At 39.3% G+C, this 14144-nt stretch overlaps 1 protein-coding gene across 1 annotated transcript in view; it reads right to left on the reverse strand.

Annotated features, from left to right (window-relative positions):
• Tafa4 (TAFA chemokine like family member 4) overlaps positions 1 to 14144 on the reverse strand; it is a 106288-nt gene that overhangs the window by 20667 nt on the left and 71477 nt on the right. Inside the window, exons 3-4 of the mRNA XM_048354781.1 lie at positions 13703 to 13858; positions 1343 to 1471 (exon numbers count right to left, since the gene is read on the reverse strand). Coding sequence (XP_048210738.1) covers positions 1343 to 1471; positions 13703 to 13858 — 285 coding nt within the window. The remainder of the gene's footprint in view (positions 1 to 1342; positions 1472 to 13702; positions 13859 to 14144) is intronic.

Consider the following 14144-nt stretch of genomic DNA (forward strand, 5'->3'; position numbering starts at 1 on the left):
CTAATTAACTGACTTCCTATTCTATTAATTATTTAATTAGAAATTCATTTTATATTTTGTATTTCATGTAATAACAGCATTATACCTACATATATATTAAGCATTCAGAATTTGGTTTTAACTGCCCTGCATTAGACTTTGGTGGCAGAAAGTGCATGAGAACCTTTAGTGTTTAGTGTTGTAAAATATTCATAAAGGGAAAAACAGAAAAGGCAAGAAGCTGGTCACTATACATCATACTTCCTCAGGGGCAAAGCTCTGATAGCAACCAGAACCAAGGAGTTTCTCCAGTCAAATATACCCAACTCAAATAATCTCAAAACGAACTGTGTCACTATTTTTTTTCCAAGTACTAGTTACTATGATGCATTCAATTGGCATTGGGATGATCAAGATAAATTGATAGATACCTGACTCAATAGTTCCGCCACTATGCAGAAAGCTGGGAGTTAGAGGTAAAAGAGACAGGGAAATGGGTCTAATCAGGAAAGAATAAGGGAAGGAATGAAGTCAATGAAGAGGTACAGTCATTGAAAAGTTACCATAACAGAAGTCTAGTGGGGATTAGATCAGAAAAGCTGGTGGCAGACCAAAGAGCCAATGGAAGGCACTGGAAGATGTTTGAGGATAGACTGATATCTTAAAAATATATATATTATAGTCCCTACATACAGTCTGGACAAGAAAGAGATTATCTTAGACCAAACGAGATGGCAGATGACGCGGAAGTTCCAAGTTGGGGATGCAGAACCACAAAAGGATTTAGTAGTTTTTGTGTTTTTTTTAAGTCCCAAGGATAATCAAGTGGTTCAAAGTTGGCTTTCTAGCTAAGAGACTGGGTAGCCAATGGTTCCTGTCAGACACAAGGAGAACCAGAAAGGGGCTTTGGGGGAAGAAAACTGTTGACTTAGAGCAGTTGAAGACTCCCATTCAAGTCTTACATATCCTTTAAGACAACAGGTATGTTTAGTTGAATAAATCATCTCTGTGTGGATTCTTGCCAGGATGTTTTGATACAGTGTTCTGTCAACACTCAAACACTTACATTAAATCAGGCTGGTGAAGAAGCAGAAAGAATTTAATGGCCCTGCCTCAAACAAGAGTTGACCCACCCAATCATTGCCCTATAAAACCTGACAGGGTTAGGGGATTGGAGAGAGGGAGGGAAGGTGTAAATGAATTGTTCTGAAAGGCTAAAACCATAAGGTGGTACTTCCCCAGGAGGCTTATCAACACAAAATAATGTTTTCTTTGGATGGCAGAATAAAATCAAGGTGGGAATCCCCCTCCCCCAAGGAACAATGTACTGCAGTTGTAACTTACAGATGTGTTTGGTCCATACTTGCCTTTGTAGTTTTGACTTTATTGCCAATGCTGCAGGACCAACCTGAGTAATCGGGCAGCACTTTACAGTCCTCACCCTCCAGGCAGGGCTCCATGTGACACCACCATTTCTGAATCACAATGGAAGCTGGAAAACAAAAACCAGACTCTGATTCTTCCTCCACAGAGGCACCCAAGCAAAGGTCAACACAGCTGGTAATTACTTCATCCTAAGCATGAAGTAGCCACATACTATACAAAGTATTTCCTACACAGTTAGTGGGAGCTAAAGCTGTGTGGAAGGCTTGGGTGTGAATCTAGCTGGGCTGCTTTCTAGATTTTTTTTTTCATAAGAAATTACATGAGACTGGTTATCTACCTTTCCTTAGCTTCAATTTCCTCAATTAAGGAACAGAGGACAATAGATAGATACCGCAGCAGTTGGGCATCTGTCTATCTTCTTTGAGCAAAATGTGGACTCATGTTATTATTAGGAGTAGTAGTAGTCGTATTTTATTTTGGTCGGGAAGCAGGACTGGGGTTTGAACTCAGGATCTCGCACTTTCTATGCAAGCAGTCTCCCATGTGAGCCACCTACATGGGCCATTTCTCCTTTAGATTATTTTCTTGTAGGTAGAGTCTTGCTACTTTTTGTTGTGTCCAGCCTTACAATGAAATCTTCCTAATCGGTGCCTCCCAGGTACCTGGAGTTACTAGGTAAACCAGAATGGCCTGGCTTCATTGCTTATTTCTTAAAACTAGGTTTTAGGGTTTTGCTGTTATGTTTTGGGTTTTTTTTAGTATAATTTGAATATAAACCCTTTAAAGAAATATAATTTGTAAATATTTTCTCCCATTCTATGGCCTGCCGTTCAATTTTCTGCCGTGGCAGATGCTGCTTAGTTTGGCACACTTGCACTTATTTCTTTTGCTTTTGTTGCCTGTGCTCTAGGTACCATATGCAGAAGAATGGTGGGATAAAGGGTGAACTAATTTAACAGTGATACTCACTAGGCACTATGTTGGAAATTAACTATACAACTTAGGATAGGGGAAGTCAGGAGGAAAAATATTGGGAGAAAATGAAGGAAGGGAAGACTCTGTTAAAAAAGAAATGTACTCACTACCTGACTTATGTAACTGTAACCCCTCTGTACATCACCTTTACAACAAAAAACAAAGCTAAGTACAAAGAATGTATTTATAACTACTCTCAAACTAAGAGAGCTTCCCTGTCTTTATTAATTTTCTTCCTTTATCCATAAAACTGGAAATTTGTTATGGGGTGGCAGAAGTCTGACAAGCCCCACTTTTGGGTATCTATCCAAAAGACCACAAACAAAATCACACTAAAGCCACCAGCACAACAATGTTCATCGCAGCACAATTTGTCATAGCTAGAATCTGGAACCAACCCAGATGCCCCTCAGTAGACGAATGGATCAGGAAAATGTGGTACATATACCCAATGGAATTTTATGCCGCTATCAGAAAGAATGACATTGCCCCATTTGTAAGGAAATGGAAGGACTTGGAAAAAATTCTACTAAGTGAAGTGAGCCAGACCCAAAGAAACATGGACTCTATGGTCCCCCTTATTGGGAATAATTAGTACAGGTTTAGGCAAGTTACAGCAGAGGATCACAAGAGCCCAATAGCTATACCCTTATGATCACATAAGATGATGCTAAGTGAAAGACACCTTTTTTTAACAACTCATCTTTGTATTTTGAATTTGTATCTGGAAACGTTACTGAATTCAATACCAACAGCTCTCAAATGCTTCCAACACAGCAGAGTGGGTAGAGCATTTCCAATCTCATTTCATGAAACCAGCATTAGTCTCCTCCCAGTGGCATACAGAATGCTACAAGCAAAGAAAAATTACAGGCCAATATCCCTATTAGATATAAATATAATCCTTGAAAAATAGCAGCAAGTCAGCTTTAACAGGATGTCAAAAGAATTATGTACCACAATCTCATAGGATTTATGTGTGGGATAGAAATGATCGTTCAACACATGCAATCAATATGATCTATTCCACTAACAGAATAAAATGATTAACAAATCATATGATCATTTCAACAGATACATAGAACGCATTCGATAAAACAGAACATCCTTTCATGTTTCTCAACCAGTTAGGGAAAGAAGGACTATGCAGAACACACTAAAAGCTGGCGTGAAGGAGCCACAGCTGATACCATACTGACAGTGACAAGCTCAACGCTCCGTAAAGGAACAAGAGAAAAATGGTCCACTCTTCCCACTTTAAATGCAACAGCGTAAAAGGAAGTCCTCACTAGAGCAGTTAGGGAAGAGGAAGATATGACAAAGCACTCAGAATGGAAAGCAAGTAGTTAGTTAGTCTCTGCAGAGAATATGACATCATGTTTTCTTTCTATAAAAACTCCTGACAGACTTGACGAAGAGCACCATGGCCTGTGAAATCCAAAAGTCAAATTCAAGCACAATTCTACAAATACTAAGGTTATTTTTTTTCACCAAACACAGGCACCTTGTAAATTGCCTTCCCTATCTTGTCTAGTTTAGATTTTACAACCAGCATGAGACTAAAATTATTCCCCTTTCTTTCACATAGATGTAAAACCTGAAATCCAGAGAGATAGTAAGGGACACAGGCAAGGTCACTGAGTTCAGTGGCAGTCAAACAAGCATTGGAAGGGAGGCAATCTAATGTCAAATAGGATGTGCTAACCTTTAAGTGCATACTTCTGACTTTTAACCTGAGCTACTAGCTGATGGTACCCTTCAACACCTGGAGCACCTGAGTTGGGTACACTTGTGACTGAGAATAACCATTTGCTATTTAAATCAGGACTTGCCTAGACCTAGGAAAGTATATTGCCTAATGGGTTATTTGTGTGGTTAAAGACTCACTGACATGGAGTAGATGACCATGAGACCTTATAAAAAGTTATATTCTTTTTAGCCACAAATACCATAACAACTGTGCCTTACAACTGCACAGGGCTGTCTAAATGTCCATCAGAAGGAGCAAAAGGTAATAACAGTGCTTTCTGTGGAACTGATGTATTAAGAATGATGTAGTAAACTCTGAAAATTCCTCCTCTGTGTCCATCAACCTTGCTACAACACTACAGTGTGCAAAAACACACTTATTGTATAATTAAAATTATAAGTTTATGGGCATAGTATTTGATACATGTGTGCAGAATGTAATAATCAGATCCAAGTGGTGAACATTTCCATCTCATTACACACTGTGAAAGTTCTTGTTTCACTCATAACATTATTTGTGTGTACATGTGAAATTATGATACATGTGTACTCAGCACTGTGAGTATTCCCCTCTCTCATTCATTCATCATTTTCTGAATACCTTGGTTAGGTCCCAATTGGCTTTTTCCCAACCCTCAATTTGAACTACTCATCCACAAGCAGAGAAAAAAAAAAGTTATGTCTATGTCCATGAAGTGCAGTTACATTTACACACAGTTACAGCTGAAGTTAATATTCTGGGAAGATATAGAACTCAAAAGAAGCCTTGAAAGGTAGCTTGTGGTCCAGCCAAGGGAAAACAAATGGGACAATGGGTCAGGGAGTGGCCCCTGGAAAGCCAGCAGATTCAGGTGGCTGAAGACAGCACCAGGGAAGCATTGGAAACCCAGCAAAGGAGGGGGAAAGGGAAGAAACCCACAGGAGCCATGGACTCTGCCCATGTCACATGGTACAACAAGCTAGGGAAGATGATGGTCCAGTAAAAGTAATTTAGAAGTCGATGAACGTACAGCAGACCTCAGCACAGAAAGAACTCTGAAGAAAAGGCTATTGAGGGTAGGTGAAATGAGAAAGGATCTGGGGGGTAGGGGGATACAGTGCAAGGAATATACTTTTTCATTGGTTATCATACAGATTAATGGAATTGCTATGATATTTCCCATATGTGATGGTGATGTACTTTTCCATTGGTTATCATAAAGATTAATGGAATTACTATGATATTGGCCATATGTGATGGTGACTAGAGAATGTCCATCTATACTACCTTGGCCCTGTAGTCTTCTTAATCCCTTTCATCCACTGTAGGGCATCTGAACTGTTTCTACAACTTGGCTATTGTGAACAGTGCTACAATGTGTAAGTGTGCAAGTATAGACATTTTAACTATATTGATTCTTCCAGCCCACAAACATACGTTAAAGGATTTCTATACAATAGAAGGAAACCTAAGATCAAATTCTTATGAACTCGTTTATCAGTTTTTCTTCATTTCACTGGAAAAAATAAAGAGGGATATTTTTCTTCTAAAGGCAGCTCATACTCCTTAAAAAGGCAAGGTGCTCTGGAATTTAAAATAGTTCTGTTTGCGCAAAGACAAATCAGTCACTCTCCTATCATTGTGGAAGAGTTCCGTGAGGTAGGTGCCCCAGTAACAGATGTCAGAGTTCTTTCAGCAAGGAGAAAGGAAAAAAGATCCCACGACAATGCTAGCTCCTGATACCTTTATGAGTTATATTTGCTGTGAGTTCTTAGACAATCCTTAATAACCACTTGAGGGTTGAACCTGAAAGAAATGAGGTGCTTAAACACTGGTTAGTCAAAGCCCCAAGTACAAACTGACCCAACAAGCTGGAACAAAGGAGGAAGAAAAATAGGATTCTATTAAAATAACTGTTGACATATCTGCCCACCTGCCTGAGCCTTATCTCTGTAGGAAAAGTGGCAGGCAGGGTATCTTGCCTTCTTGTGACAAAATGTCATCACATACCTTAAATGAGAAAGTGCCTTCTCAGCACTATTTTTACAATAAAATTATTTTAAAAGCCTCATGCCTTCTTGACTTAGGAAAACGCATAAAATGCCCCATTTTCAAGCTGCCCCCCCCATAACAAATTTCCAGTTTTATGGATAAAGGAAGAAAATTAATAAAGACAGGGAAGCTCTCTTAGTTTGGGAGTAGTTATGTACTTAGCTTTGCTTTTGGTTGTAAAGGTGATGTACAGAGGGGTTACAGTTACATAAGTCAGGTAGTGAGTACATTTCTTTTTTAACAGAGTCTTCCCTTCCTTCATTTTCTCCCAACATTTTCCTTCCCGACTTCCCCTACCCCAAGTTGTATAGTTAATTTCCAACATAGTGCCTAGTGAGTATCACTGTTAAATTAGTTCACCCTTTATCCCACCATTTCTGTGCTTAGCTTTTTAAACTCTCTGTTATATAAAATAAGTCCTATTCCATTACATTTAACAGATTGTATAGTTTTTGTATAACCATTCACGTATTCCCACCTTCAAATTAGACTAACAAAGGAAGGACTCACTTTTTAAGACTTTGTCTTATATTTGTTGAATTAGTTCAGTTGTATTTACACTGGTAAGGTATGCACACACACAACCAAAACAAAAAGAGTATTTTATACTTTAAGTATGGACAGAAAGAGTAATAAAATCTCTTTTTAAGGCATCCACTGAGATTTCAATGTACCTCTAGTTATTTTGTTTAAGTCACCAATGTTTCAACATGCTCACTGTGCTTTTTTTTTTTAATGAAGGTATGAACTGCTCATGCTTGTGATCCTAGCTACTCAGGGGGCTGAGATCTGAGGATCACAGTATAGGCAGCTAAATCAGCAAAGTCCGTGAGACTCTTATCTCCAATTAATCAACAAAAAGCCAGAACTGGAGCTATGGCTCAAGTGGTACAGCGCTAGCCTTGAGCAAATATGTTTAGAGACAGCCAGCAACCAGGCCCTGAGTTAAAGCTCCAGGACTAGAACAACAACAAAATGAAGGCATTTGTTAACTTTTTCTATTGTTATTTCAAGGAAAGAAAATACAGTGGATTGAGCCCTCTAACAAACTAGAACTAATAATTTTTGAAGCAATCTCACTTATTTGCACATCCTGTCAATACACAGTATTGTTACTTCCACAAAGCACACAGTCCTGAATTAGTTGGTATGTAGGTAACAAAGTGAGTTTTTGTAATCTCCGTGCCTCATTTTACTTAATGCAAAATTCAATATCATCTGAGTTTATCCAGAGGCCCTCAATAGTACTGATATTTGGAGCCAATTAATTCTTTATTACAGACTCTGTCCAGTGCATCATAAGACAATTAGCCATATTCCTGGCCTCTGCACAGTGCATGCCAGGAGACTCTTTCTCGCATATCATCAAGAGATGCTAAATATCCCGAGTGGGGCAAAAACATTGGGCTGATGCTTTGCAGACATACTCAGACACTTGGCTTATGACAAGAATTCTAATTCATAGTAAATGTCATTACCTTACTCCATATTTTCACTCTTGCCCCTACCATGGGCAATTCCACAAGTCTAAAATTCCCATGCATTCACTTGCTCTAACACAAAAATCCTAGCTAGTCCTGGGCTTCTATGAAACCAAGGGTGTGACAAGGATCACATTTTTCCTTCTCGGAAATCCTAGGAGGGTCTACAGGAACATTGTCTCTAACACTGCTTGTCCTTTCCTGTTGGCCTACTACTGGCTCCCTATTAAACTGCAGATTCCCAGAAGCAAATAAGCCCTACCCTAATGTGAGGGTTCTAATTACTTCTTGAGTCTTGTGTCTAGTATTTTTTAGGAAGCACATTCCCAAGTTTGCCCTGTCTTCCCCCATATACTATGAACTGCCTCATTCCCTAATTCTTTCCACCTTGCTATCTTCTTCCTAGGAAATCCAGACACACTGCCCTTCGTGGAGCCTGTCTCTGATCTGAAGTCCTGTATGTATTTGAGGTTTGACTCTGTCTTCTAGTATACTGTGGGTTCCATGAAAGTTGAACCTCCTTGTCATCACTCCCCCCCCACAGCATCTAAGATGGACACTGGGGTGCTCTAGTAGACCGTGATGGGTGAACCACACATATATAAATCATAGGTCCTCCCAATAATCTCTACTGACTCTCAGACAATTGTTTTAAGTGGCAAAGGAAATACAACATGAAGAGATCCTATGTTTTATCCCACAGTCCATAAAGCTCTGAGAGCTGTTGGTGGTTCAAACAGAAGCTCTCCCCCTAACTAAACTGGTTCTGACATCTCAGGAAAGTAGAAGAAATTGAGGCATGATCAGAAGATAAAGAATACAGTTTAAAAGTAACTGCCTTCCATCTCAAAGCTTTTGTCTTATTAATCTCTTTTAAATCCAATGTTTAGGAAAACATTCATTTTGACAATTTAAATTAAACTTCCTTGTACTACATATTTATCTTGCTTTATCACAAAACCATTCAGCATTACGTCTATAGAGCTGTATTTTGATAAATGTGTAGAATATTGCTCATGCCACAGAACAGCCCGGGTGATTCCAGCTGATGATTCAGAAGAAAGAACACTATTACCTAAGGAAAGTTCTCTGTCGCAAGCTCCAGATGCAAAAGACCTAAATAATTCCCCTTCCAAACCATATAATAAAGATCCTACATTTCAATCATTCTCACAGTGGGGATTTCAGAAGTGAATTATAACCCAAAATGGGGGAGCTGTGGGTATGAAAATAGCTAAATTTTCTATTTAACTAACAAAATCTATGTTTTTATGGAAAAGCACTGAAAACACCAGCTAAGTATCTGTGGTACGGATTAACAAAAAAAAATGTAAAAGAATATTCTAGTTTCTATGTCAATATTAATTAGTGCCCTGCTCCAACATCTTCTTGCCTTTGTTTTAATTTAAATGTAAATTCAAATGAATTTGATATTTTATATCCTCTCCAGTCTCATTGACAAATAAGATAAGAAGAACCTATCTGCAGAGAATGAGTCTTCCCACATGCCAATTAGCAGCGTGATACTGCATAATTATTATGGGATAAAGATTAAGCAGGGAGAGCTAAAAAGCCCTCATGGAAACATTCAGATAAGGAATAGAAGATCAGGGAGATAGGAAAACAGACATACATCCTAACTAGAGCTTAAACTTCCCACCCCTTTCTCAGTGACTTGGAACAAATGCACATTTGTTGGCCACTGACTGTTTACCAGGCAGCACCAGGTATAGGGAGTATGAAGAAGATGGCATAATCACAAGCCTGTCTTTCTAGGGTTCTCCTGCCATAAATGTCATGCAAAAGTGACACATTACATAAAGCTTGCCTGGCACTGTCTAATCTGCAGCCTCTAGTCGCATGCTGCTGGTAACTACTGGCCTACGCATCATCAGATATGCTTTTTTATTTAATGAAAAGCTATGCTATTACATTATAACAAAAAAAAGGAATTTGAGAAAACTGAGGAAGGACACACAATTCCTCAAAGAGTGTTATTTAACGCAATAAGATCACAATTTATGCTTCTGAAATCGTGAAAACTAGGTGGCTATGAATAAAATTCTTTTGATTATTCTTCTAATGTTTCATTTCCCATTCTTCTTAAAATTTCCTTTCAGTTTGAACTATTTACTAAATTTGTTCAATGTTTATGTACAGATACAACCTATCCTTATAATTATAACTCATTCCCTACAACATCAGATGTGTCTTTAGACACATATCTAGCTAAGGATGTAGACAGAGAACATTTGTATCATTGAAGAAAGTTCTTATAGACTTGTATCAACTGTGGTCAGATGCCAAATAATTGTTCTCTAGCTCCTACTGTTCCTATGACATTAAAGTCCTGTGCGTCCATGTACTTTACCACAGACACAACTACATTTTCTTTATCATTATTATATTACTGTTATTGTTATTATTATTATCTATAAGTAATTATACAAAAGAATTGCCACTTAACAAAGCAGGTTATGAGTATAATATACCTTGGCCAATGTCACCCCTTTCAACATTTTTTACCCATCCCTATCTATTTACCCCTTCCTTCACTCTTCTTTATTTTATAGGATCTACACTGGATTCTTGATTGCCTTCTCCCTCTCTTTTCCTCTTCATTCATCTACTCCTTTCTCCTTGATCCAACCCCACCCCTTTAGAATACCACTGCTTTCCTCGCATTTTGTTCTGTGGAACTTTGATTTTGCCTTTTTAAGGAATTACACTATTTGAGATATACACATGGAATCTTACTCATCCATTAGAAAGAATGATGCAGTGCCATTTGTAAAGAAATGGAAAGATCTGGAAAGCCACATTTTTTTTCATCAGTAGAGGAATGGCTGAATAAATCATGGCCTATCCTATTCCATGAACTGTTCTGGGACACTTGAGAAGTCAAGTTTAGGAGACACAAGGATCTGTTCAGCATAGTTCTGATAGCAATAAAGCAGGTTGATCTAAGAAATTGGGAAAACACACATTTATATTGATTCATACTAAAATCTACCTCTACACATGATGAATCTATATCTAAATACAAAAATACACAGAAAAGAATACTGTATTGACTAAGTAGATACAGGAAACACAAGAGGAGATCTTGTCCATACAATTTAAAGCAAGCTAATAAATGGTAAGTATTTATATTTTCTTTACTAAGATGAAGATGCCAATAGTGGTCATTTCCGTGTGTGTGTGTGTGTGTGTGTGTGTGTGTGTGTGTGTGTCTGTGTGTCTGTGTGTCTGTGTGTCTGTGTGTCTGTGTGTCTGTGTCTGTGTGCACCCAACCTGGGCATGAACTCGGGACCTGTCAGCAGCCATCTCTTCGCTTTTCTACTCAAAGCTGGTATTCTACCACTTGAGCCATAATTCCACTTCCAACTTTTTGGAGGGTGTTTAATTGGAGTCTTACAGATGTTCCTGCCTGGGCTGGCTTCAAACTGCAATCCTCAGATCTCAGCCTCCTTAGTAGGTAGTTGTACAGGTATGAGCCATCAGTGACCAGCGTTAATTATAAAACTTTTTTATCTAAAGATTCTCAACAAGGCAGAATGTAAAACTAGTCCATAGTATGATTCACAAGTTCCTTTAGAACACATTTGAAGCCTACAGAGACAGGCAAATGCAGCTGTTACCTGGAGAGGGTGATTAGTGAGTATGAATCAGTTCTCTGCTGCAATAAAACAGGTCTGTTGTCAGCCAAAGCAGAGAGAGCAAAGCACAAACCCTCGATCCACATCCACAAGCTTTTTAAACACCATGAGTATCAGACATTCAGCAAGTTTTGCAGTGATTAAGTGTGCTGTGGCTTGGGTACACAGAAACACATAGGGGAGGATGGGAAAACAGAATGGGAATTTAGCAGGCCAGGGATGTATCCTGGGGAAGAGAGCTCTATTTCAAGAGACATGACAGAGTGAGTGCAGGTCAGGTAAGTGAAGTGAGAAGGAATGGAAAAGAGTTTGGACTGGCTAAAGTAGAGTCATGACAAGGGGTAAGTGAGACAGAGCCCAAACTATGTAAGGCTTTTAGAGCCATGGTGATGAATCTAGAGTTTGCCTTAGAGATCTGGAGAAGGCATTCAACTATGGGTTTCAACATGAAACTGAAAAAGTTCTATTTGTACAGGAGTTCTATTTGTAGCCAGGAGGCTACAGAACAGGAAAAATGAAGGAATAGGAAAAGCAAACTCCATAAAATGTAATGTTGGTCTCTGACTATGGAGGTAGCAGCAGGGATGGGAGAAATGTGGACTGACTGGCAATGCAGTGAAGAGACAGAATATACATGATTGGGAATCAGTTACTGGAGAAGATAGAGTCTACTGTCCCAACTGGGGGTATAGAAACTTAGCAAACTGGTGTTTAAATGTCACTTTTTTTAAGGAGATCCTTATCTCCTTTTATAGGTCCACAATCCTTTATCGATAATCCCCCACATCCAAAAAAGAAAAAAAAAAAAGCTCTAAAAAGGGAAAGGGTTTTCTGTAACAGAAGAGCAAAAGCTGCTTGAATTAACATGAGGTTCTTCATCCTGCCTTATGCCTTTCTACATGAATATTTATATACTGTCTTGTAGAAAGGTTATCATCTATTATTATGGGATTCTACTGGAAAGCACAGTAGGTATTTTAGGTAGTAGTTTTGCAATGTACTGCATTGCCCTTACAGTAACTGAATCCACCACACTTAACCCCAAGAGCCCCTGATAGAATACTTGAGGCTGTAGTTGCTATATTTATTGCTTTTAAGGTAGCTGATATTCTGGTGAACTGTGGCCACACAGCCTACAAATCTGAGCGTAGATGTGCATGTCGGGATATAAGTCCACTCTTATCACTGATTGAGCAACAAGATATAGAGTTCAGGACTTGTATGTGTTCCTGTCTTAACTGCTTGACCTTTAGACATGCATTGAAAAGATGCACACAGCTGCAAGTATTGGCTCTCAGGGAGTTTTCACACCACTGAAGAGCGGCTGCTGGAAGCTAAGCCTGTGCATTGCTCCCCTGGGGACAGACGCTTGTGTTTAACAAGGTGTCTGCTGGAAGATGCCAGTGGCATCAAAAGGAACCAACCAGTCCCAGGCCTCCATCAACAACCATCAATATTGATTCATATATATTGTTTAGCTATTGGCACAATACCCTGCTAGGGGACCTAGAGAATACAAATGAATGATATATGATCCCAAACTCTTCTCAGGGACATTGCTCCAAAGATGTCTTAGAAATATTTGTTAAAAGGATTAACTGGAAATTATAAAGTGGCCATCACACGAAGCATGAGGCCAAGCATGGTGGTCCACGTCTGCAATCACAGCACTTGGAAAGATGAGGCAGGAGGATGGTGAGTGTGATAACCTATCTCAAAAACAGATCAACAGCAAGGTGCCAGTGGCTCATACTTGTAATCCTAGCTATACAGGAAGCTGAGAGCTGAGGATTTTGCTTCAAAGCCAATCCTGGCAAGAAAATCTGTGAGACTCTTATCTCCCAATTAACCACCAAAAGCCAAAAGTGCTGCTTCGGCTCAAGTGGTAGATTTTTCACTCAAGGCAGACACTCAAGGAACAGCATCCCGGCCCTCAGTTCAAGCAACCGTACCAACACACACACACACACACACACACACACACACACACACACACACACGAACACGTAGTATTTACATTGTATTAACTACTATAAGTAGTCTAGATAGAATCTTAAGAGTTTTAGAGGACAGGTATAGGTACCATGCAAAAATCTATGTGATTTTATGTAGAAACTTGAGCATCCACAGATCTGGATATCTATGGGTGCTGGAACTAGAACTAATTTCCCAATGACAGTGAGGGTCAAGTATGTAAGGTAAGAGAACAAAATAAATCATTGAAGCACATCTTCCCTCTGGTCCTATAATAGAGCCTCCCTATTGCCACCTCTTGGACGACACTAAAGACTTTCTGTATTCACCAAGAAATTTTTGAATGAAAATCACCTCAGAGAGGCCTAGGTGTCTATGACTTACAAAGACAGTGAAGCAGAGAGGAGGGTCTTGGTGGATTTAGTCCCCTTTTGAAATGCTGGAGAAACCAATGAACAATGTCTTACCTTCAACACAAGAAGGCTGAGCCCGGGTTGTGCCGGCAACCTGCCCTGGGAAGCAGGAACACTTGACAGTTTGTGAGCGCTCTTCTATGCGGTTCTTATTGCAGCATCGGTGCACGGCAACCACCTCACAGGTCCCTTGCTTGATTTGGTGGGGGCCTGGTAGGTATGAAAGAGAAAACTCATGGATCAAATGATGCTGTGGCTTTCTATAGACCAAGGGCTACATGTCCCTACCTCTCCTATAGATTGGTGGGTGAACCAATCAGGCTTGTGTGTTTTTTTTTTATTAAATATGCCTGTAATGAACGCTTCAAACAACAGAGAAAATACCTGTTGTTCCCAGGACAAAGCAGAGCCTTGCCACTGCAAAAGAGACAAGATACAAAAGCACATTTTCAGTAGAAGTTCTCACTTGAAACTACTTGAAAGTCAGGACAAAGAC

This window comes from Perognathus longimembris, chromosome 10 (genome assembly GCF_023159225.1).
Source record: "Perognathus longimembris pacificus isolate PPM17 chromosome 10, ASM2315922v1, whole genome shotgun sequence".
In the NCBI taxonomy this organism is placed as follows: Eukaryota; Metazoa; Chordata; class Mammalia; order Rodentia; family Heteromyidae; genus Perognathus; species Perognathus longimembris.